We start from the raw sequence: 22,791 nt of genomic DNA on the forward strand, positions 1-22,791 counted from the left end.
ATCTTGTGCTCGACCCCATCAGAGCTGCAGCTTGGCCTTGCTGATCCAGACCCAGACTTGGACCCACGTCTGGCACCCTGATCTGACCCTGTACCCGCAGCAATGCCCAATACCCCAGCAGAGGCTGCTCCCACCCCTGGCTGCCCTGCTCCATGGAGGGGAGCACTGGGTGTCCCCAGCGTCCCCGTGGTCACTGCCCCATGGCAGTGCTGGGGCCACCCCCATGGCACCCCTGAGCTGAGCATCCTGGATCTGCACACCAATCATCCACAATGACCCACCTGGGCTCCTAACTGAGCCCCCAGGCCTTGAAACCCTCCCAGCACTGACCCCCAACTCAATCCCAAGCTCCTGAGAAGCCCCATGGCACAGCCATCAGTCCCTATTTCCTCTGGAACAGAATGATTTCTCCCATCCCGCAGATACCCCTGGACCTCACAACACCCCTGGTGCCTCACAGCTGGGGATGGACCCAAGGACACCAGGCCAGTGTGTGTCCTGTGGAACACTCCCACAAGGACTCCTGACCCAGCTTGAGAGCCAGTGGACAACCAGCAGGTCCCCACTGAAATTAGGGTGATCACAGCCACCCCTCCACCCTGTGTGAGAGTGCTGGGGTCCCCTTGCTGAGCCACAAGACTGGCATTGGGGTCCCTGTGAGTGTCACCTGTGTCCCCCCTCCCACCACGGGTGGAGATGCTGGTGTGGCTGAGGCCACCATGGAGAGAGGGTGGATGGTGGGACAGTGTTTGTGTCCATGTCTGCCAGCAATTCACCCCATCCTCTCTGCCCTTCCCTACACACAGAGGAAAGAGATGCACACCCAGGATACACATCTTGGCAGTGGCAATGACCACCACCTTATATTGGGGACGTTGAGGGATGGGATTCCCATGGGATCCAGGTCTGGCTGTGCGGGGTTGCTCCGGGCAGCATCGTCCCGACGGGCTTGTGTCCTGCTCGGGGATCCAGGAGCCCATCAGGGATACCAGCGCCTGTGGGATGGAAAGGTCTGGCAGTGCCTGTCCCACCAGGGCAGCAGTGAGGCTCAGCAGTGCCCTGTACCCTCGGGCTGCAGAATCCCCGGTCTTCCCCCAACAGCCTCACCCCGAACCCCAACAGCAGCAGCAGCCTGAGCCCTGCGGGCAGCCCTGAACTCACATCCGACAGCAGAATTCCCGCTCGGAGCAGAGGCCGATGCGGCCGATCCCCGGCGGGCAGGAGCGGTGGGAGCAGAATCCCCCGCGGCGCTCGCACTCCTGCGCTGATGCTCCAACCGGGGACAGCCCTGCAGGGCGCGGAGAGAGGAGATGTCACTGACATCTTTTATGAAAAATCCTTTCCTTAGGATTTTTCCTCCTGAAAAGCTGAGAGGCCTCAAGAACAAAATGTAAACAGTGATTATCTGCTGCTGTGGAATGCAGCAGGTGGATCTGTGATTGGTCTCATGTGGTTGTTTCTAATTAATGGCCAATCACAGTGAGCTGGCTTGGACAGAGAGTCCGAGCCACAAACCTTTGTTATCATTCTTTCCTTTTCTATTCTTAGCCAGCCTTCTGATGAAATCCTTTCTTCTATTCTTTTAGTATAGTTTTAATATAATATATATCATAAAATAATGAATCAAGCCTTCTGAAACATGGAGTCAGATCCTCGTCTCTTCCCTCATCCTAAGACCCCTGTGAACACGGTCACAAGGAGACTTTCAGCCGAGATGCTGAGCACTGCCCCTGGTCCCTGCACGGTCAGCGTCAGCCCAGCTCTGCTTGTCCCCTGCCACAGCTGCTGAGCAGGTGCCTGCAGCAGAAATCCAGGTGAGTTTGTGCCACTTGGACGGGAGCAGTCACCACACCCCTAAGTAGGCTCTGTGAGAGGTCTCCATCGTGCCTGCTGCCTCCTTCCTGGAGCAAGGGAGAACTCCAAGGGTAGAAGAAAGATTTCCCTTCCTCCCTGCTCCTCCTCCTCCTCCTCCTCCTCTCCAGCAGGGCTGCTGTTCCCAGTGCTGCTGACTCAGAAATGCAAGGGTCAGGAGGCATGGAGAGGGGGTCAAATCCCAGATTTAGAAGGATAAGAGCTTTAATACAATGCCCCAGCTCTGGTCCCAGCAGCAGAACCTGCAGCTGGAGCCTTTCCTTAAAGGTGTGGGGTCAGAGGGACCCCGGCAGGGATGGCACAGCCACCAGGAGAACTCACCCGTGACTCATCAGCTCAGGTGACAAATCCTCCCTAAAAAACACCGACAGAGGACAAACCCTCCACATTTCTTACCTGTCACTCCCTGGAGCATCAGGAGGAGCAGAGCACAGAGGACGGGCAGGATCCGCATGCCTGGGAGTCGCCAGCAGAGTCGCAGCCCTGCGGGGAAGAGAAAGGAGGCAGAGGTGAGTGGGAGGGTCCCTTCCTGCGGGTCGTGCAGCACCTGCACGGGGACAGAACCGAGCAGAGGGGATCTGACCAGTCACTGGTGGGAGGATGCACTCAGCAGCCCGGGATTCAGAGATTCCTGGCACCAGCAGCAGCAGTTTGGTCTCTCCACTTGTCACAATATCCCTTGGGATGGCTGAGTCCTCCCAATGTCCAGCCCCAAATCTTTTTCTGTCCCTTGCCCTGACAGAGAAAAACAAGCAGAGCTTTCCTCATCTGACACCTGAGAAGGATTCCCAGGCTTCCAGCTCAGGATCTTGTGTCATCCTGCCTTGCATAAGGGTTGCTCAGTACTGTGGTTTGCTGGACAGCTCTGGGGACGCACACACAGAGCATCCCTGTTAGTTGAGCCTTGGCAAACACTCAGCTTTCACCACACAAAGGAGCTCTGTCCTCCTCCCCCCGCGGGCAGCGAGCTCTCTATGCTTCACTTGAAAATAACTGGGAAGACGCCACTTGGGATGACATCCACAGTCCTAGGAAGGACAAGCTTTAATTGTGGCTTTGTTTGCTGGAGTTTGCTGTGTGTAACCCTTTGCTGTTTGATGGAGCATCTTCATAAACATTTTCAGCCTTGCTGCAGTTTCATCAAGGGCTACTGTCGGGGTCTCTAGCTGGTGAGAGTGACCCTGAGAAAAGTTGGTAAGTCTCTTTTCCCAGCAGGGCGCTTGAAGAAAGAGTCAGGGCTCTTCATTTCTTGGTCTCAAGGTCGTTTGTTGTATCTTATCTATAAAATTCTTTCTCCTGTCCTGCCGAGGTCTGCTCAGCAAGACAGTCAGAGGCACTCTGCCTGCCCCCAGGGTGGTGTTATGTCTTTATACTAAAAACTACGTGTACAATATTTACAATAACTTCCCAATACCTATCACCTGTGTTAGACAGTGAGCTTCTACTGTAAACCAATCCAAAAGTGCCAACATTATAGCAGAAGATGGAGGCCAAGAAGAAGAAGAAGAAGAAAGGCTGGACACACCCAGATCCCTCCATCTTGCCCCCCCTGAATCCCCATTCTAAAAACCCCAAAATCTACTTTTTCACCTTGTGATAAATTTGCTATCATTCTACTTAATTTGTCATGGCTTGCAGATCTTCATCTAAGGTTGGTAATTTGCTCCATGGGTCATATTCAAAACCACAGGCATTTCTGGGCTCTGTGCCAGGGTCTCTGAGCCCCCTGGCAGGGGTCTTGGCCGTCCTGGACAGCCAGAGGGATGTCCTGAGTCCCAACATGCTACGTGTGTGGGGATGGATGTTAAAAACACACTCATGAGCGCTCACCTGAATCATGGAACCACACAATGATTTGGTTTGGAAGGGACCAGGAGTTTCCAGCCAGCTGCCATGGGCAGGGATGCCTTCCAATAGGTTCTCCAAGCCCCATCCAACCTGTCTGAACACTTCCAGGGGTGGGGCTGTTGCCACATTTCTCTTCACAGAGAAAAGCAGAGCACAACTTCTCAAAAATATTCTGAGATTCATATTCTCTGAACATCAGAGAAAAAAAAAAAAAATCCTTATCTCATTTGCTGCGCCTGTGTTGTTCACAAGTAAAATACATTGTAGAAAATTGTTTATCTAAAAAAAATTGGTAATTAAATTCTAGTGTGAGTGTTTTAATTCACTAAGCAATTAAATCCAAGTATGTGTGGGTCGGGACTGTCAGCTGACAGTCATGAGATCCTGTGCAGTTGAGTGCAGTTAAATACTTTACAAATTCAATTTGAATATAATGTAACATAGTGTAATATAATATAGTGTAATATAGTGTAATATAGTGTAATATAGTGTAATATAGTGTAATATAATATAATATAATATAATATAATATAATATAATAATTAATTGACCTTCTAATAAATAGAGTCCTCCTCATCATTCCTTCCTTCATTGGAAGTACCTTATTTCTGATATGGGGCAGCCACAGCTTCTCTGGACAATACATGAATATACCTTTGATCCAAACAACTCACCATATTTCATTGTTTTGTCACTCCCCAGTGAGGGACATTGTACAAACTATTTGCAGATCTGTACCCAGGGGGATCACTGCTACTACTCTGCCATGGTAGTCAGAGCACTCAGGGCAGCTTCTTATTTCCTTCACCACTGAAGGAAATCCTGATCCTACAGCTGCAGCCAGAAAAAGGGAAAAGGCCATGCCTCAATTCTTTTTTAACATCTGCTGAGCTGTCTTGGCATCAAAACCCCAAGAGAGAAGGGAGTGGGAGCAGCTATGTCCAGTAGTCAGGTTCCTTACAGGGCTTCATTAAGGGGGCAATTAGCTGCATCTCTGTGCTGTTGCTCTTTAGCACAGACATCAGCTAATCCCTGGAAGTGTCCAAGGCCAGGCTTGACAGGGCTTGGAGCAATCTGGGATAGTGGAAGGTGTCCCTGATCATGGTGAGGGGTTGGTTCTATATGATTTTAAGGTCCCTTCCAACCCAAACCATTTTATGAATCTCTGATTCTATGAGTTTGAATGTGTAGAGTGCTGGGGAGATGGGATTGGGATAAGAAGCAGGGAGGAGATGTGCAGCATGGATCCCTGGGGGTTTCAGCCTGTTTCACCCTAAACTGGCTCTTGAAGCCATTCCCCATCCATAAAGGCAAGGACAGATCTCTGTGGTGGTGAGTTAAAGCATGATGGGACTGGATTGTGCATGATGGGGCTGGATTGTGCATGATGCTGCCTACAGGCAGATGAATCTAAAATTACAGGGGCCGAACCCTCCCTGCAAAGTCCTCAGTCCTTGAGCAAAAATCTTGTGCCATTCCAGTTTGTGAAACATTCACCTAGTGTGGATTGTGCAAAAATCTCTTAGGACATCAACTGTAAATTGCTGGTTTGACTCCACTTGGCAACTTCCTGAGGTTTCCATCCAGGGAGATCCCTTGGAGGAGGCTGTTGGCCCAGCTTCCTGCCCTGCACAAGGCTGTGGTTTCAATGGTGCCAGAGTCATTTGCAGAAATACCTGCTTTGAACAGACCCAGAGAGTGAGGGAGCTGGGCCTGTTCAGTCTGGGGAATACTGAGAGGGGATCTCAACAATCCATATAAACATCTCCAAGGGTGTCAGAGGATGGTGACTGACTCTATTCAGTGGTGCCCAGCTGCAGGATGAAGAGCAGTGGCCATAAACTGAAACACAAGAAATTCCACTTCTACTGGAGGAGGAACTCCTTTATGTTGAGAGTGGCAGAGCACTGAACAGCTGCCCAGGGAGGGTGTGTAGTTTCCTCTTTGGAGACATTCCAAACCCACCTGGATGTGTTCCTGTGCCACAGGCTCCAGGTGACCCTGCCTTGGCAGAGGGGTGATTGGATGATCTCCAGAGGTGCCTTCCAACCCTAACAATTCTGTGAGGGTGGGCAAGTGCTTTGCAACAAATGGGCAGCTCAGGGTTTCCAGTCAGTCCTTTGCACTTGAGTTGCTTGCTTCTATTAAAACTCAGCCACTACTGCTCCTTCCTTCACAGAAACACAGAATAGTTTGGATCGGAAGGGACCTTAAAGATCATCTCATTCCAACTCCTTTCCATGGGCAGGGACACCTTCCACTATCCCAGGTTGTTCCAAGTCCCATCCAACCTGGCCTTGGACACTTCCAGAGGTGGGGCAGCCACAGCTTCTCTGGGCACCAAGGATTCCTTGTCAGCACAAGGATGCTCCTGACTGAGACAGGATGCTCCTGCAGAGACAGGAGCTCTCTGAGCAAGCTGCACCTTCTGGGTTTTCTGCTGTGGTCAGGGCAGTTCAGGCTGAATTTATTGGAAGAGAGGTGATCAGAGGCACAGTGGGGTTGGCCTCTCACAGAAGTTTCTGTAATTGCCTCAAGCAATGTCACAGGTCTAACTCTGATCTCCTGATTTGCAACTGCAGCCAATATAAATTTTGCAGATTCAATCCAAATTTATGGCCGACAGAAATGGCAAGGGTAAAATCACACTTCAGATTACCAATTTGTCCTGCTCAGTGTGACTGTAGTCCTCATAATAAAACAATATACTGTTCCCAGGTCTGAAAGCTCTGGATCAGGAGGTGGGAACCCCAGGCTTTCAGAGCAGAGGTGCTATGAAATGCCACATGGGAGAAGACTTTTGTGCTCCCAGTGGAAATGGTGATTGATCTCAGTCATGACAGAGAATTCCCTAGCAGGCATGTGTGGAGAACTTGCCAACACTCATTCAATCAGCAGCCCAAGAGGGGTAAATATTTTGGTGAACTACACATTCCTGGCAGGTTTAAATTAATGTCAGAATTCTTGTTTAAATTTTTTTTTGTGAACTACACATTCCTTGCAGGGTTTAGATTAATTTCAGAATTCTTGTTCAAAATTCTTAATGGAAATAAGACTAAATGGGAAATTAATTACTTTTGGAAATTAATGACAACACCACACAGGGCAGCCATGCAACCTCCCCACATCTTGATTTTATTGAAAGAAGAATGACAGATCCTTGGTGGCTGCTGCAACAATTCCTTGAATCCAACGATGTCAAAAGCGATCAGTCCTGGAGATCCTCCACAATTAGACACACTACAACCTACACAAAGGAAAGGATCTCCAGAATTATGATTATAAGGAAAATCTTGCTGCTTGGGATTCAAATGATGATTTGGGAAGTCATCTTTGCCCCAGAAAAGTCCTAAACTTACCACCTGCAGCAACTGTAGCCAGAACGACAGGAGCCCAGGTAATCGTTGCCACGAGGGCATTTCCCCCTGTGGCAGAAGGTCCCACGATACCCACACTCCATGTAAGGTCTCCTGGGTCTTGCCAAGCTTCTACCTTAAAAAAAGAACAAATAAACAAAGATGGGAGACATTTTATTTCCAGCAGGGATTTGCATTTTGCTTAATCCCTGTGAGCTGACAAGGACGTGACAGTTCAGTCCTGAGAGGAGGAGGTCTGTGGGCACAACGACCAAGCAAACACTCTAATTCCTTCTTCCCTGCCAAAATAGGATACCCACATTCAAACTGCCTTTTGGGAATGGGCAGCAGCCTGTGCTATTCCCAGAACAGGTTTTATCCATGAAGGTGCTAATTGTCAGGAATCAAAACAACCCCAGGGAGCAGACCAGCAATTAGGCAGGAGGTTGCCTGGCCCTGTTTGGTTGATTAACAAAGATGCAAGCCTGGCAGCTGAAGTGTTCTGGATGCACCTGACTGAGTGCACATGAACCAATTAATTCCAGTTTCCAGCTCATCCATGGAACATTGCAAAGTATTCAGAGAGAGGGGAGCTTGTTCCAGCAAACAGGGAATGGATATTAAATATGGACAGTGCATCCAGCACATCCCTGGTGGGCTGGATTCCCAGCATGTGAGTAGAGTGATACAAACACACCCAGAAAGTCCCAGGGAGTAATAAAAGAGTGGTTTAAAGGGTGAATAAAACACTCCTGATCTCAAACTTGTGGTTTGTGGGGCACTGCAGAGGTGGCTGTGAGCAGTCTGAGCTCTCAGGAACACTTCTCTTCCCAGATACAGATAAAATTTCTGGCTTTAATATGCCCAGAAGGTCCTACTGATAACAGGCCAAGCGTCCCCTGTGTGTTAAATAAGGACATAAAACAGACCAAAGGAACTCTTTGCCTCTGGGAACTGGCACAGGCAGAGACCCAGGCAAGAATAACACCAGACAACCACATAAAATCATAGAATCACAGACTCATTTAGGTTGGAAAAGAACTTTAAAATCATCAAGTCCAATTGTTAACTCAGCGCTGCCAAGCCCACCACTAATCCATGTCCACAGGTGCCACATCCAGATGGCTTTTAAATCCCTCCAGGGATATATCTGTGACACTTTTCCCACATTTCTGGTCTGCTGCAGTTCATCACAGTCTTTTCCCATCCTAACTTCCCTAGAGGACACTTTCCACCCTGTTCCCACAGAGATCAAAACTCCACCAGCCCCTGCTTGTGCACAGAGCACCCTGCAAATGTAGCTGTGCCATTTTCAGGGCTGATATTAAAATACAATCCCATTTTCTGGATAATAGGGTTGGTTTGGGGTTCCAGACAATCCCTTTTTCTGGATAATAGAGTTGTTTTGGGATTCCAGTCTCCTTTGCACCCCCCAACAGGCATCATGATTTTGTGCCTCTCCACCTTATGTCCCAGCTCCCAAAGCAAAGGATATTTGAAGAACATGGGGCCAGATTCCTTTTTCTTTTTTTTCTGTGTGGTTTAAGATTACTTGGTCATGATTTAATTTGTTTGTTGGGTGACTCAGAGGCAAAGTGATTTAAGTACAAGCCTGCAGGGTTTAACGGGGAAAACACTGGTGCTGAATGGTAATTTTGGGGTTGCCCCTTTCAAAGTGATGCTTGGAGTATTTGCCTGCTAATTTCACTTCTCATCTGTAATCTCCAATGAGCTTTGATGATTTATGTGAGGACTCTTTGCAGGACGCAGCTTGGTCACACCCCAAAGGGGACAAGAAACCTTTGCAAGACACCAACACCTTCTCTTCAGTCCCTCAATTTACCTGCAGCTCCCTGAAATGCCACCAAGAGGAGAACAAGGAGCAAAGGAAGGATTTTCATGGCAGAGGGTGGGCTGGGATCCTGGGTCACTGCAGAGAAAGGAGACCAGGACTTTGGTTAGAGCCTTGTCCCTCCATAGTCCCAGAAGTGACACAGAGAAATGTTCTTCAAGACCTGGAAGTTACCTAAATGAAGTTATTACACATTTTTGTAATGATTGTGTCTATTTTCCTAAGATTTTCCTGGAGCACACCTAAGATCATGGCATATGATGCAAAAAATTCAGTTTTATATCCCCTTTTAATTAATGCATCAACTGACCAGCAATTTGTCCTGAATTTCTCGATAACTTGCAATGCCTTTCAATGAATTTGATTTGCCTTATGGAAGGTAAAGCTGTTAATTCAGAAAATTAGACAATTTTTACTATGTTTATACAAAAAAACCCTGTGGGTTATCTCAAGCTTTTCTACTAGGAAAAAATAGCAGAAAAAGCAATTTTCTTCCCAACTAACTCAAAATCCAGCTTCTCCTTATTCCTGCTTGGATGCTGTTGTTTATTCTTCCCCTCAAGAATTACATTATTTCCAGGATAAATTTTTGAGTATTTCCATTTCCTGCAGCCAACAAAACCTCCTCTCCCTTATCAACATTTGACACCTCTAGAAATGGATCATGACAGTCTGGAGCCACTGCACAGCTAAGACTATAAAACAAACTGCAAACAGATAAACAAGAAAGACATGAAGTCTCCATCCCATTTAAGGACAAAACCTTTTGAGAGAGGCTGAATAATGAGAATATTTTGGTTGTTACCAGGCAGGAGGAGCTGTAGGCTGGAACAGTCCCAGGACCAGCGTCAGCCACCCGGAGGAAGATGAAGGAGCAGAGCGTGGGTTTGTGCTGTTCCTGGAGGGTGATGAGGGATGTTTGACCTCCACAGCCTTCTGGTGGCCAATGAGGCTTTGGGGAGCTCTGGGGGCACCCAATGAATCCTCTTTGTCCTAAGAGGAACCAAGGTCTGGCTTTCAAACCATTGCAGCATTGCCTCGGGAAATGTGTTGAGATGAGAAAAACCACCCTGGGCCTCCTCCCTTTGAGCAACCCTTTGGCCACAGCAGCTCACTCAAGATCTGTTTCCATCTGTTCTCAGAGGTTTTATATTTCCTTACAAACATGAACAATATATCACCATAGAAGTAAAATAATCATCAGCTGGAATGTTAAAATAAAACCCACTGAACCTATGTTAAATGGGAAGTCAGTTCTTTGGAAATTCAGGAAGAGGGTTAATGGGCTGTCATTAATTCTACATCATTAATGCTGATGGGAGGGAAAATCTGGACAATTAAGAACATGGAGAAGATCTGCACTAGGGAATGGTAGGGAAAAAATGAGAGAGGAAAAGAGAAATCGAAGAGTTCAGAATAAAAAAGGAAAAAGTGGTTTGGGGTTTTTTTCACATTTTTTCACCAAAACATTTTCATTACTAGGTTACCTGCATGGCACATAAGATATGTTATGCCATATCTATTTATGAAAATTATTACAGCCCATGCCCAGCAATTTTAGTTTTATTGTCTTTATTTTCTTGCCATGGACAGAAGAGTTCTCTGAGCACAGCATCCTCCTTTCTCACCAAGGATTACTCCAATGGCTTCCTGCTTTTTACAGACATTTCTACGAGTTCAGGTGCCTGTTGCAAAGGGATCTTCACTTCTCTTTTATCCCTCTTTCCTCCTTGAATCCGGCCCCATTCCGTGGGAGGTGCTGTTCTCTGGGCACGGCTGAGCTCATCCCTGCGAGAGCCTCCCTGGGCTCGCCCTTCATGCCCTGCAGGGATTTTTCTTAGATCTCTTTGTTTTCTTTCCCAATCAAAACAACTATTTCACGGAGGCTTCCAGCACAGCCTTGTCAGCAGCTTTCAGCCTGCCCTCAGGCTTCTTGTTTCTCTGGGCTGCTCCTTTGGGTGCTTTTCTTTCCTCATTTTTGCTTTTTTTTTTTTTTTTTTTTTTTTTGTGGTCAAATACGTGTCGAACGTGCTTGGTCCCACAACGTGGTTACACATAATTGTGCTGTGGTCACTTTTAGACAGCAGCTCCCACAAACAGCTTTGGAATTGGAATTTGCACCCTAATCCTGGAAGGCAAATGTTCTTGTGGATGCCAGGACCAGCTGCTCTAAGAATCACCATTGTACGGTAAGAAAAATGTACATTTTACAGAGGAAAAATCTAATGTCTGCACTGCCTGGCATCATCCACAATCATCTGTCAGATCTGCTCTGCTGCATCACCTCAGGCAAGGGAAGGATCTGCAGAAGATGTGCCCTGGTCCCCAAATCCTTTAGGGCAGGGCTCTTCCTGTAAACCCTTCCCTGAGGTGTTGTGTTTGCAGACAGATGTGCAGCCAAACATCTGGGCTGAAAAATGGCTCAGCAAGTGAGGAACAGCTGGGTCTGTGTGATGTCCCCTGTGGGCAGCTCACCTGGAGCACCAAGCCCAGGTCTTGGGGTCCCCAGCACAAGAAAGACTTGGAGCTGCTGGAGAGAGTCCAGGGGAGGCCGTGGAGATGCTCCAAGGACTGGAGCCATGGCCAGGTTCAGATCAGATTCCTCCAAGCCCTGTCCAGCCTGGCCTTGGACACTTCCAGGGATCCAGGGGCAGCCACAGCTTCTCTGGGCACCCTGTGCCAGGGCCTCCCCACCCTCACAGCCAAGAATTCCTTCCCAAATTCCCATCTACTCCTGCCCTCTGGCAGTGGGCAGCCATTCCCTGTGTCCTGTTCCTCCATACCTTGTCCCAAATCCTTCTCCAGCTCTCCCTTAAGGCCCTGGAAGAGGCTCTGAGGTCTCCCTGGATCCTTCTCTTCTCCAGGATGTCACTTTCTTGGAGCCATGAGGAGTTTTTTTAGCAAAAGAGGCTCCTGGGTGCTGAAATCCAGCAGAGAAAAGTGCAGCCAAACCGGTGGCTGGGAGGCAGCCAGAGCAACTGGGAGCTGGCAGAGAAGCTGGGGAGGGTGGCTAGCTCTGGGAATATCTCCTGGCTTCCTCCTTCTCTGCCTGGCAAAGCTCTGGGAATATCTTCTGGCTTCCTCCTTCTCTGCCTGGCAAAGCTCCGGGGTGATGATGGCACAGGATTTGTTCCTGGCTTGGAACACAGCAGAGACAGCTGAGACTCCTCAGGGAGGGAATGGGGGTGTTGGAGGGCAGGGGGGGTGAGATTAGGAGATTCACATCTTCTGTGGGTGACAAGAAAGGTCACATTGTGCCTGCATGGACCCTGGCAGCATCCTCACTGCTGAATTTGCAAAAATGCTTCTTCCCCATCCCACTCTCAGGTCTGCAAGAGGCTTTGGTGCCCATTAGAGGCTGAGTTGTGCTTTGTATGTTAAAAATTGGGTTTTCTAGGAATGGGCCACGTGGTATTTGCTGCTGTGGAGGACAGAGACAGCCAAGGCTGAGCTTCACTTGGCTCCAGAGCCCTCATTACACCCCTGGCTTTATTAAAATGCTTCGCTGGAGCTGGGCCCAGCAGTCCAACATCATTAATTAATGAAACACAAATAGGGGCAGGGCAGAGGGACAGGAGGAAAAGTGGTTTGTCCTTTACACCCAAAGGGCCCCCAGACCCTATCAGATGGAGTTGAGGCTGCAAAGATGCCAAGTTCCTGGTAAAAAGCAGTGCTGGAGACCCGTGGAGAGCCTGGGGATGCTCCCACGAGTAGGAAAAACAGGCAAGGACATTTCTGAGCAGTTTGGTGGCTACTGTTACACAGCAGAGCCTGGGCTTTATTGACAGAGTTGCAAAAAAGAATCAATAAAATTTAAAAACACAACAATAAATATATGAAGGTCCTGGAACAAAGGTACATCCAACATCCCAGCTGATGCACAAAGTTCTGGGAGCTTCCTGCAGCATACTGCAAAAACCACCAAAACCAGAGGTGATATTTTGCCTTAATTAAACCCCTTTTTTGTGGCTTTTCCTGTAGTGACCTGCTGGGAATTTATTCTCTAAAAAGCATCAGCGCTGGAGGCTTTCAGGGCTGGAAATTGGGATAAAAAGCAAATGCACACCAGAGGGCTCCTGCAAGCTCGGATGCTCGGGATCCCATTTCACAGCGGTTTCATCTCTGTGGTGAGGCGGGAAAACAGCGGGATCAATCGATGGCTCTGTGCACGCCATGTCCCAGCTGCCACCTAGTGACATCCCCGCGACACGGGGACATCGTACGGGGGACATCGTGGGGGCCGTGCCCCGGTGCACAACAATTTGGGGCACATCGGGGTGGGCTTGTGCCAGCAAACAACAGCACAGAGAGCAATGGGATGGGCTTGAGGAAAAATCTAATGGGTGCTGAAGAACCCAGGGGACATCGGGGTGGGCTTGTGCCACCGCACAGGAGCCCGGGGGACATTAGGGTGGGTTTGTGACACCGCACAGGAGCCCGGGGGACATTAGGGTGGGTTTGTGACACCGCACAGGAGCCCGGGGGACATCGGGGTGGGTTTGTGACACCGCACAGGAGCCCGGGGGACATTAGGGTGGGCTTGTGACACCGCACAGGAGCCCGGGGGACACCGGGGTGGGTTTGTGACACCGCACAGGAGCCCGGGGGACATTAGGGTGGGCTTGTGCCACCGCACAACAATTTGGGGGATACGGGATGGGCTTGTGGCAGCGCACAGCAGCTCCAGGGGTCTCGGATGCTCGGTCTCTGTGTCCCCAAGCCCCCGGGGGTGGCGCAAGCTCCGTGATGTCACACTGCCCGGGGAGGGGACACTGGGGGAGGTGCCCGGTGAGGGCGGGCGGAGCGGGACCGGCCCCGGCGGCTCCTTCTTCTTCTTCCTCCTCCTCCTCCTCCTTCTCCTCCCTTTCCTCCCACCTCCTCCTCCTCCTCCTCCTCCTCCTCCTCCCCGTCCTGCTCCCAGGATGCGCGGGGCCGTCCCCAGGCTCAGCCTGACGCTGCTGGCGGCGGAGAGCGGCGCCCGTGAGTGAGCGCGCAGGATGCGCGCAGGATGCGCGGGGGCGTGCGGGGCTGCGCTCCGGCGGAGGGGAGGGGGAAGGCGGATGGGATGCTGGAAAGGCGGATGGGATGCTGGCAGTGACGCCTTTGCGGCCATCCCGAATCACCTCCGTGTACCGGGGAGAGGGGGGGTCCATCCCTGCGCCCCGCGCTTGGGGAGATGCGCGGTTCTGCTCCCGGCATCCCCGCGGGCCCAACAGTCCTCTTGGTTGGTTTTTTTTTTTCATATTTGAAAAATGGATTTTTTTTCCCCGCTTATTTATTTATTTGTTTATTTTGGAGCCCGAGCTTTTTATCAGAGCCTTCCTGGGGGCCGGGCCCCTCGGTGGCGGTAGCTGCGCCTCAGCTGACAAAGCCACCGGGAGCCGGCAGCTGGAGATAAGCCCAGGAGAAGGGCTGGGAGATGGAGTTATGGCGGGAATGGCTTTAAACTGACAGAGAGCAGGTTTACATTGGATATGAGGAGGAAATTCTTCCCTGTGAGGGTGGGGAGGCCCTGGCACAGGGTGCCCAGAGAAGCTGTGGCTGCCCCTGGATCCCTGGAAGTGTCCAAGGCCAGGTTGGGCAGGGCTTGGAGCAACCTGGGGTAGTGGAAGGTGTCCCTGCCCATGGCAGGGGGTGGAATGAGAGGAGCTTTAAGGTCCCTTCCCACCCAAACCATTCTGGGATTCTCTGGTTATGAATGGCACCGCTCAGTTGCTGGGGGCGGGTGTGGCTGTGTCATCCCTCAGCACCGCCTCTCTGCCCTTCTCCAGGGCTCTGTGCCATCATCCACTACCTTGTCCGGGGGCAGCTGGGCTGGTTCGGGCTGACCATGGCCTGCCTGGTGCCCGGCTACGCCGCTCAGCTCCTCAGCATCCTCTGGTTCCGGGCAGACGGACACGCACCCGGCTGCTGCCTCCTGGCGCTCCACCTCCTGCAGCTCGGCCTCTGGAAGAGGTGAGAGACACTCCCCGCTATCCACCCACCCCCCACAACCCGGCTGCAGCCCCAGATTTCCTCCAGCCAGGGTGGGCATCCCGTCACGGTGGCTCTCGCAGGTACTGGGATGTCCTGCGGGCGGCGGCCAAGGCGGGCGGCGGTGCCGGGGAGCTGCTGGCTCAGCTCGGGGATGTTTGTGTGCTGCGGCTCCTGGAGGCCCTGCTGCAGACCCTGCCTCACCTCCTGCTCCAGACCTATGTCGTGGTGGCCGTGGACCCAGCAGGCTTCATCCCTGGTGAGTTCCCAGGAGGATGGCTCAGGGGTGATGCGTTTGGGTGAGGGATGTGTGTGTTCTCCCTGGAGGGACTGGGAAGCCTCGATGAGAAGCAGCAGGGAAAAGCCTGGGTGAAAGATCTGCTGTGGCTGAATGCAAAGGTGGCTGCTTTGCCACCTTTGTGAACTTTCAGGTGTGCAAAGAGGGAGGTTGCAGTGTGAAGTCATGGCATGTGCAAGGTCACAGTTGCTCATTGTCCATCTCTGGTCCAATGGCAGTGACTGGGCTGGAGCTGCCCTGGGGCTGCAGAGCTCTGTCCATGGAGACAGAGGGTATCCACAGGGAGATACTCAGAGGGTACTCTGGATACTCAGAGGGTATCCACAGGGAGATGCTGAGCACACAGAGACCAGATTGAGCAGGATTCAGTGGAAATGCTCCAGTTTCATTCCCTGGTAACATTCAAGTCAGGTTGACTGTTGAGTCAGGAATGAAGTGAAGTGACACATAAACTGTAACTCCCTTCAGCAGGCTAATCCCAAGTTTATTGGAAACCCATTCCTTTTTATACACTGTTCTGATAAAGGTGGACCTGATTGGTCATTTAATCAACACCCCATCACCATTGGCTAATTAAGAAGACACCCTTTGGTAAACATCTTATGAGAAAACAACTCTTCAAAACACCAGCTGCAAGATTGTTTTAATTCTTTCTCTCAGCCTTCCTAAAAGTCCCCATAAGAATTCCTGGGAAAGTTTATCTGGCTTTCTGCCTCTGACCAAACTGTCACAACCACAGGACAGGGCTCTGAGAAACCTGGTCTGGTGGAAGATGTCCCTGCTCATTGCAAGGGACTGGACTAGATGGCCTTTAAGGTCCTTTCTGTGATTCCTTCATTCCGTGATTCACTTGGCAGGATCAAGGGGTGTCTGGCTTGTGTGGGGGTGCTGTGCTACCAGCACCTCCTTAACACAGAGAGTTGGCCCTGCTGTGCATTTGGGCCTCCATCAGAGCCCTGACTGCCCCTGTCCCCATACAGGTGTCAGTGCAGGGCTGTCCCTGCTGTCCCTGGCCTGGGCTTTGGTCTCCTACAGCCACTTCACCTTCCTGCTGAAGCCTGGACACCTGAGCCCACCAGCTGCTGTCATCCTGTGCCTGCTGCTCTGGAGGACAGGGATGCTGGGGACCCGGGTGCTGGCCCTGGTGCTCTTTGCCAGGCTCTATTCCTTCTGGGTTTTTGCTGTGGCAGGTAAGACCTGAGATCCTGTTCCCCACATCCCACCCCAATGTTCTCAGGTTTTGTGTCGCTGGAATGGCTCCTGAGGTATTAAAGAGTCTTTTTTCCCAGCCCCATGACCAAAGAAGAAGCTGAGATTCCTCAGCTCTGGTTTTCAAGGTTGTTTATTTTCTCTTATCTATCATATCATATTTTGGACCTGCTGAGGTCTGTCTAGCAGGTCAGGTTGAGGCACACTGACCGCCCTTGGGGCAGTGTTATCTTTTTATACTAAAAACTACGTGCACTTTATTTACAATAATTTTCCAATAGCTATCACCTATGTTAGACAGTCTGTCTCTACTTTAAGCCAATCCAAAAGTGCCAACATCACAGCAGAAGATGGAGGGGAAGAAGAAGAAGAAGAAGAAGAAGAAGAAGAAGAAGAAGAAGAAGAAGAAGGAGAAGGACAGGACACGCCCAGATTCCTCTATCTTGCCTCTTGAACCCCCATTCTAAAAACCCCAAATTTCTACATTTTCACCCCGTGTTAAATTCACTAACATTCTACTCAAACCCTTGTGGCTTGTAAATCCTCACACAAAGTTGATAATTGTTTCCATGGGTTAAAATCAAAGGCACAGGTGTTTGGGACTCCGTGCCAAGGTCTCTGAGCCCCCTGTCAGGAACTAAACCCATCAATACCATGGTCTCAGAATCCAGGGCAGTCAGAAGAATGTCCTGGCTTGCGACACAATGTCAGCCCTGCCATGCTCCTGCTGCTGGGACTGTTTGCAGCCTCCCCTGGGCATGGCTTTGCAAATCCAGTCCTTTCTCCCTGCAGGGGTGCACTGGCTGCTCATGTCCTTCTGGCTGGGGGCCCAGCAGACAGATATCGTGGCCCAGCCGTGCCGCTGGAGGCTCTTCAACTGCCTGCTGGGAGCTGTCTACATCTTCTGCTACATCAACGTCCGGCCCGGCCCCTCCAGGACCAGGGTGGTCGTGTTTTATGCAGTGAGTACCTGGAATTGTTTTGTATTCCACATGGATGAAGCTGCTGGGGATGAGCAACAGCTTCAGACTCTCCGTTTTCATCTCTCACATCACCACTTGCTCAAAATCCAGAGTTTTGCTGTGTCCTGACAAAGCTGCGTGGTCACCAAGGTGGATGTGTCTTCTGCACTGGCTTTGATTCTTTAGGGGCAGCCTTACAATGTCAGTGGTAAAAAGTAGGTGAAGACCTTCCAGAAAGTTCAGTTTGACAATTTCTTTGTTTTAAGTGATAAATTAGGTGCAAAATATAACAGAAGTGCTCAAGGCCAGGTTGGATGGGGCTGGGAGCAACCTGGGGTAGTGGAAGGTGTCCCTGCTCATGGCAGGGGGTGCAATAAGATGAGCTTTAAGGTCCCTTCTGGCCCAAACCATTCTGTGATTCTAAAAATCTATGAAAATCTAGAAAATGGGTGTTTTCTGTTGTGAGAGGCACATCTAAAGCCTCTCAGAGGCTAAAGCCTTCTTATATCAGAAGGATATAAGTGATGAGTCTCTTCCCTCTGCCTTGCAGATTATGCTGATGGAGAACACGCTCCTGCTGCTGTTGGGCACCCGGTTCCTGCAGGTAGAGCTGAGGAACAGCCTGACTGTGACTGGGGCTGTCATGTCAGGGTCTTTAATAGGTAAGAACATTGATTTCAGAGCCTGGATTGCACATTTTGAGAGTAGTTTCAGGAAATGAACATCCAGACTCCTGTCCCAAGTCCCTCTCCAGCTCTCCTGGAGCCCCTTTAGGCTCTGGAAGGGGCTCTGAGCTCTCCCTGGATCCTTCTGTTCTTCAGGTGAACACCCCCAGCTCTCCCAGCCTGGCTCCAGAGCAGAAGGGATCCAGCCCTTGGAGCATCTTTGTGCCAAGCAGGGTCATATTTTCCCCGAGGGATGGGGGCAGAGGGAAGTTGTGCAACTCCTCAGACCCTCAGATCAAGCATGTTAAAGAAATGGGATGGAAAAGGAGCAATTCCTGTGGTCTTGGATGAGTTTAGGGTAGAAGTAGGAAGCTGTTCTTCAAAACTTGCTGGTTTAAAGGCCAGAGGATGAGGATGCTGTGACATGGAAGGTTTCCTTCAGCACACATTTCCCTGCTGGGCAACTTTCAGTCTGCAAATTAATCCAGATTAAATTTGGGGTTGAGTGTGCATTATCTTTGCCCAAATCTGCTCAAGTGGGATTCTTGCATCCCCATAAATGCTGGAAAGATGTGCTGCTCATACAGCTGATTCTCAGCAGCATCTCTGCAAAGGTCTTGTTGATCTGGAGGTGCCTCAAGATCTGTCCTCTTCTCCACAGCTGACCAAAATGCTGCTGGGACTCCTCAGTGACACTTTTCTGCTCCTTTCCAGGTGCCACAGCTCTGGTGATTTACTATAGCCTGCTCCACCCCAAGTCCACAGAGATCTGGCAGGGATTCCTGGAGACAATGTGCAGTTCTGCAGCAGCTGGGGATGAGGAGGGGTCTGGAGAGAGCTCCCAAGCTGGGCAGAGTTCAGGGACTTTGGGAGATGAGGAGTCCTTGCCAGTGGAAGGGCCCAAGACAGAGCCCAAAAAGGAGACCAGCTCATCACTGCTGCAGTCCAAAGGGGGTTTGGAGGACAGCTGGACAGACCATCACCACTGGCTGCTGGTGAAGCTGGCCTTGAAGACAGGAGATCTGTCCGTGATCAACGCGGCTTTTGGAGATGGCGGCGTGGGAGAGGCTTTTCCTGGAGGATGGATGATGGGGAAACCCCCTGGTGCTGAGCCTGGGGCAAACCTTTCCCTCCCCATGAGGGACATCCATCCCTCTGGACTGGCAGTGGGGAATGGAGGAGGCATCAAAGCCAGTGCTGGTGCTCTGGGAATGGCACAGGAGGATGGAGCAGGGCAGGAGCCTGATTTTCCCCCATCCACGTCCCACCCCAATGGCTTCTCCCCAGATTCCACCGAGAGCTCCTCTGTGTATTTCAGTGCAAGTGCAGGAGGCATCACCTCCCCTGGGACAGGGACAGCCATAAGCATGGCCCTGGTGCAACGGGACAGCAAAGCTCAGCCTCCCCCAGGCTGCCTGGGAGAAGGAGGAGGAGGAAGAGGAGGGAATCTATCCCTTGGGATGCCCAGCATCAGCCCAATCCTGGGCGCTTGTGCCCACAAGTGTCTGCAGAGAAGCTCTTCCTTTGGCAACACGGGCAGCTGTGGGGTGACAGGTCTCCCCAAAGAGAGCTCAGAGCCCACAGGGACAGAGGCTGGCCTCGTGGGGTGCCATCACCTTTGGGACACCCACCCTTGTGGCCTGCAGGGGACTGTGGTGAGGAGCAAGCTGAGGTCACCGTGCTTCACCTCCACCCCCAAGGCCGGCCCTAAATGCTCCCAGCGAGGACTGGGGGAGCTGGGAGAGGGGACAGACCTGTCTGGGTGACCAGAGTGACCCTGTACATGTCACCTTGGGCCAGCCCTGGGGTGACTGTCTCATCAACAGGGCATGGCAGGAGGTGGTGGGACAAAGACTGTCCCCACAGTGCCCCTGCCATGGGGCAGAGTGCTCCTCCATCACTGGGACATCACCTTCCCTCCCAGCACTTCTTCTAGAGGCAGTCTTGAAGAACTTCAAAAGCCTTAAAAAGCCCTAAAAGTCCAGGGCTGGTTATTTATTGAGCTTATTTACGTCACAGACCTGCCAGGCAGCTGGAGCCTTCTGCTTTTGGTGTATTTGTGACAATGACTTGAGGTGTGTCCTTAAACCAGTACCTGCACAAGCTGCTGGCCTGTCCCAGTGTGGAGATCTGGTTGCTGTTTCCAGGGGCTGCAGTGCTGGCCAAAGCAGTTTTCTCAGGACAAATAAGTGCCTAAATCAGAAAAAATTATGGGTTTTACTCTTGGATGTCCTTTCTGGGCAGAGTAAGGCCTCAAGTAAGGCTCAGCATTGCTTGATTGTTTTTCCCCACCAGGTTTATCTTGAGGCCTTTGCCAACTCCAGTTTTGGGAGTCACAGAGGGTTGCAGATTCTCTTCCTGCTGCAGACCAGAACCTCAGAACCTGGAACTACTACCAAAAGCCATGTCCTACTGTCTTGCCTCCTCAAGTGGTCTTTTCTCTACAGCCTCCTCCTTGTCCCCTTCCAGCTGCAGATCACAGGAGCCCAGAATTATTTGGGTTGGAAGGGACCTTAAATCTTATCCAGTTGCAACCCCTGCCACATGCAGGGACACCTTCCACTAGACCAGGTTACCAGGTTATTTTCCACATCTACCTGGATGCTTCCACCTAAACTTAGGCCAAATCTCAAACCAGTTCTACTCCCACCATAAAACCCACAGTGCAGGCAAGGTTTATTTGTGTCAGGAACTAAAACCATCAATACCTTGGTCTCAGAAATAGCCAGTGCTTCCCACCAAGCTGGCTGGGCATGGATTTGTGCCCAGGGCACAGGTTTGTGCCCAGGACATGGCTTAACATTTCAATTGAGGTGTGATCAGCTGGATTCACCACCAAGCTCCTGAGTGCCATCTGGAGCACATCTGGCTGTGCTCTCCAGCTGTTGTCCCACTGTGGGCAGGACTCTGCTGCTGCCACAGGGCAGGAAAGGCAGCAGGAAGGGCACAGGCATGTGATTAATTATTAAAAAAAAGCTTTCATGATGCATTCACTGCTCAGGGCTGACCCAGCCAGATGCTCCCTTGGGGCACAGAAAACCCAGTTGGTGCTGAGTACGGAGTGAAGCCACATTCCAAGGGGATGAAGGCTTCCTGTCTCCATCTGGACCCCAGCCCCCTGTGCTGTGCCTGTGCTCTGCAGGCAGGAGCAGTTCCAGAGGCTTTTCCAGAGCCCTTCTCATTGTGTGGATCACAGAGAAGGCAGCAGTGCTGCCGGGCCATTGCAGGAATTTTTATCTAGCTTGGTTTTCTACTTTTTATAATATATAATTATGCTTGAAAATACCCCAAACCAGCCTTTGCTGTGTCTGTGTCTCGTGTTGGGGGTGAAAATCAGTGTGGAGGGCTCTGAGTGCTTCCCACTCTTGGCTCTTGCAGCCCCAGGATGAGTTGCCTGTCAGGATTTCCAGTGGGAGGGTGAAGAAGGGACCTGGGCAACAGGATCTGGGGGAATGGCATGAAAATGTGTCAGGGAAGGTTAAAGTTGGGTGTTAGAAAAAGATTCAGCCATCATGAAACTGTCCCACAGGCCAGTCAGAAAAGAAACAGACAATTTTGAGAAAGTAAAGAATACTTTTGTGCACAGGAGTCAGGAATAAATGTGATTAAATGTGATTTGATTTCTCAGAGCACATCCACAGTGCAGGGGTACACCATGAGCTGTTACCTCTGACCTCAGATGAGGTGGTTGTGGAAATCCTGGATAAATCAAGGAATGGCAAAAGAGAAAGGGGGAATCTGGGGACAGAGGGTGCAGAGGACTGGGGTAGGGATTGAGGGTGTTTGTGTGAGGGCTGTGTTCCCACAGCTTTGCTCCCTGATGATGAGAGTTGGTCACAGGAGAGCCATGCTTCACTTTCTCCTTGGGAGCAATGTGAAATCAGGTGGGATAATATGGATTGTCTGTCCTTAAGGGCTTCCAGCCTGTGTGAGAGCCCTGTTGCACCCAGGGTCCAAGTCCTGCCTGCTGGTACAGTCCCAGCACTGAGCCACAGGTCTCTGCCTGTAGAAATAACCTGTATTTAATCAGAGAATCCCAGAATGGGTTGGGTTGGAAGGGACCTTAAAGATCATCTCATTCTAATCCCCTGCCATGGGCAGGGACACCTTCCACCATTCCAGGTTGCTCCAAGCTCCATCCAGCCTGGCCTTGGACACTTCCAAGGATGGGACAACCACAGCTTTCTCTGGGCACCCTGTGCCAGAGCCTCACCACTCTCACAGGGAAGGATCTCTTCCCTGTATCCCATCTAAACCTATTCTTTAGTGAATTCTAAAGCCCTGTTTGAAGTAGGAGGACTCCAGCAGCAAATCACAGCTTCAGACACCCTCCCCCACCCTTCCCATCTTCTGTGGCCCAATGACCTGGTGCACTTCCAGATTTTCCCCAATGCTGCCATACTGAGAAAATCACACTGGGGAGGAGTTTCTCCCCAAAACTTCTTGTCCCTTTGCCACCAGAGGGAGATGCTGCTCAAGCTCCAGATACACCTCCAGTGCCTGTGTTATGGAATCATTAAGGCTGGAAAAGCTCTGAGCTCATCCAGTCCAACCATTCCCCAGCGCTGCCAAGGCCACCACTAACCCATGTCCCCATGTGCCACATCCACACGACTTTTGAGTCCCTCCAGGGATGATGAGTGGAGAGGAGAGGGAGGTGCAGGACTGATGCTGCTGTGGCATTGCACTGGGAGCCAGTGGGAATGAAATGGGGAGCTCTGGGACACTGGAGGTGGAGTGCACAGTGAGTTCCTGG

The 22,791-nt window shown here is 50.9% G+C and overlaps 1 protein-coding gene and 1 long non-coding RNA gene across 3 annotated transcripts; one reads left to right on the forward strand and one right to left on the reverse strand.

The window, feature by feature from the left end:
- Positions 1 to 829: 829 nt before the first annotated feature.
- LOC129118627 (uncharacterized) lies at positions 830 to 8,992 on the reverse strand. Its single transcript, XR_013181719.1, has 4 exons — positions 8,920 to 8,992; positions 2,269 to 2,355; positions 1,162 to 1,288; positions 830 to 995 (listed from the first exon to the last, which is right to left on the reverse strand). It is a non-coding gene; the product is annotated as an uncharacterized LOC129118627 (long non-coding RNA).
- A 4,716-nt stretch (positions 8,993 to 13,708) lies between these two features.
- On the forward strand, positions 13,709 to 21,330 carry XKR5 (XK related 5). Of its 2 annotated transcripts, XM_054629888.2 has the most exons (7): positions 13,709 to 13,908; positions 14,700 to 14,883; positions 14,985 to 15,160; positions 16,180 to 16,389; positions 17,201 to 17,370; positions 17,921 to 18,032; positions 18,750 to 21,330. In XM_054629888.2, exons 1-7 carry the CDS (start codon positions 13,851 to 13,853, stop codon positions 19,799 to 19,801), a joined length of 1,962 nt encoding a protein of 653 aa, XP_054485863.2. In that variant the 5' UTR covers positions 13,709 to 13,850; the 3' UTR covers positions 19,802 to 21,330. The 2 variants fall into 2 exon arrangements, with proteins under 2 accessions (XP_054485863.2, XP_077032606.1); XM_077176491.1 differs by lacking the exon at positions 13,709 to 13,908 and having other exon boundaries at positions 13,962 to 14,883.
- Positions 21,331 to 22,791: the final 1,461 nt, after the last annotated feature.

This window comes from Agelaius phoeniceus, chromosome 3, assembly GCF_051311805.1.
Source record: "Agelaius phoeniceus isolate bAgePho1 chromosome 3, bAgePho1.hap1, whole genome shotgun sequence".
NCBI lineage: Eukaryota > Metazoa > Chordata > Aves > Passeriformes > Icteridae > Agelaius > Agelaius phoeniceus.

Bases quoted from the DNA above. Each gene is read 5' to 3' on its own strand.
- XKR5 (XM_077176491.1), top strand. From the start codon at position 14,627: ATGGCACCGCTCAGTTGCTGGGGGCGGGTGTGGCTGTGTCATCCCTCA. The intron at 14,884-14,984 runs GTGAGAGACACT...TGGCTCTCGCAG, and splicing joins CAGCTCGGCCTCTGGAAGAG to GTACTGGGATGTCCTGCGGG. The intron at 15,161-16,179 runs GTGAGTTCCCAG...GTCCCCATACAG, and splicing joins CCCAGCAGGCTTCATCCCTG to GTGTCAGTGCAGGGCTGTCC.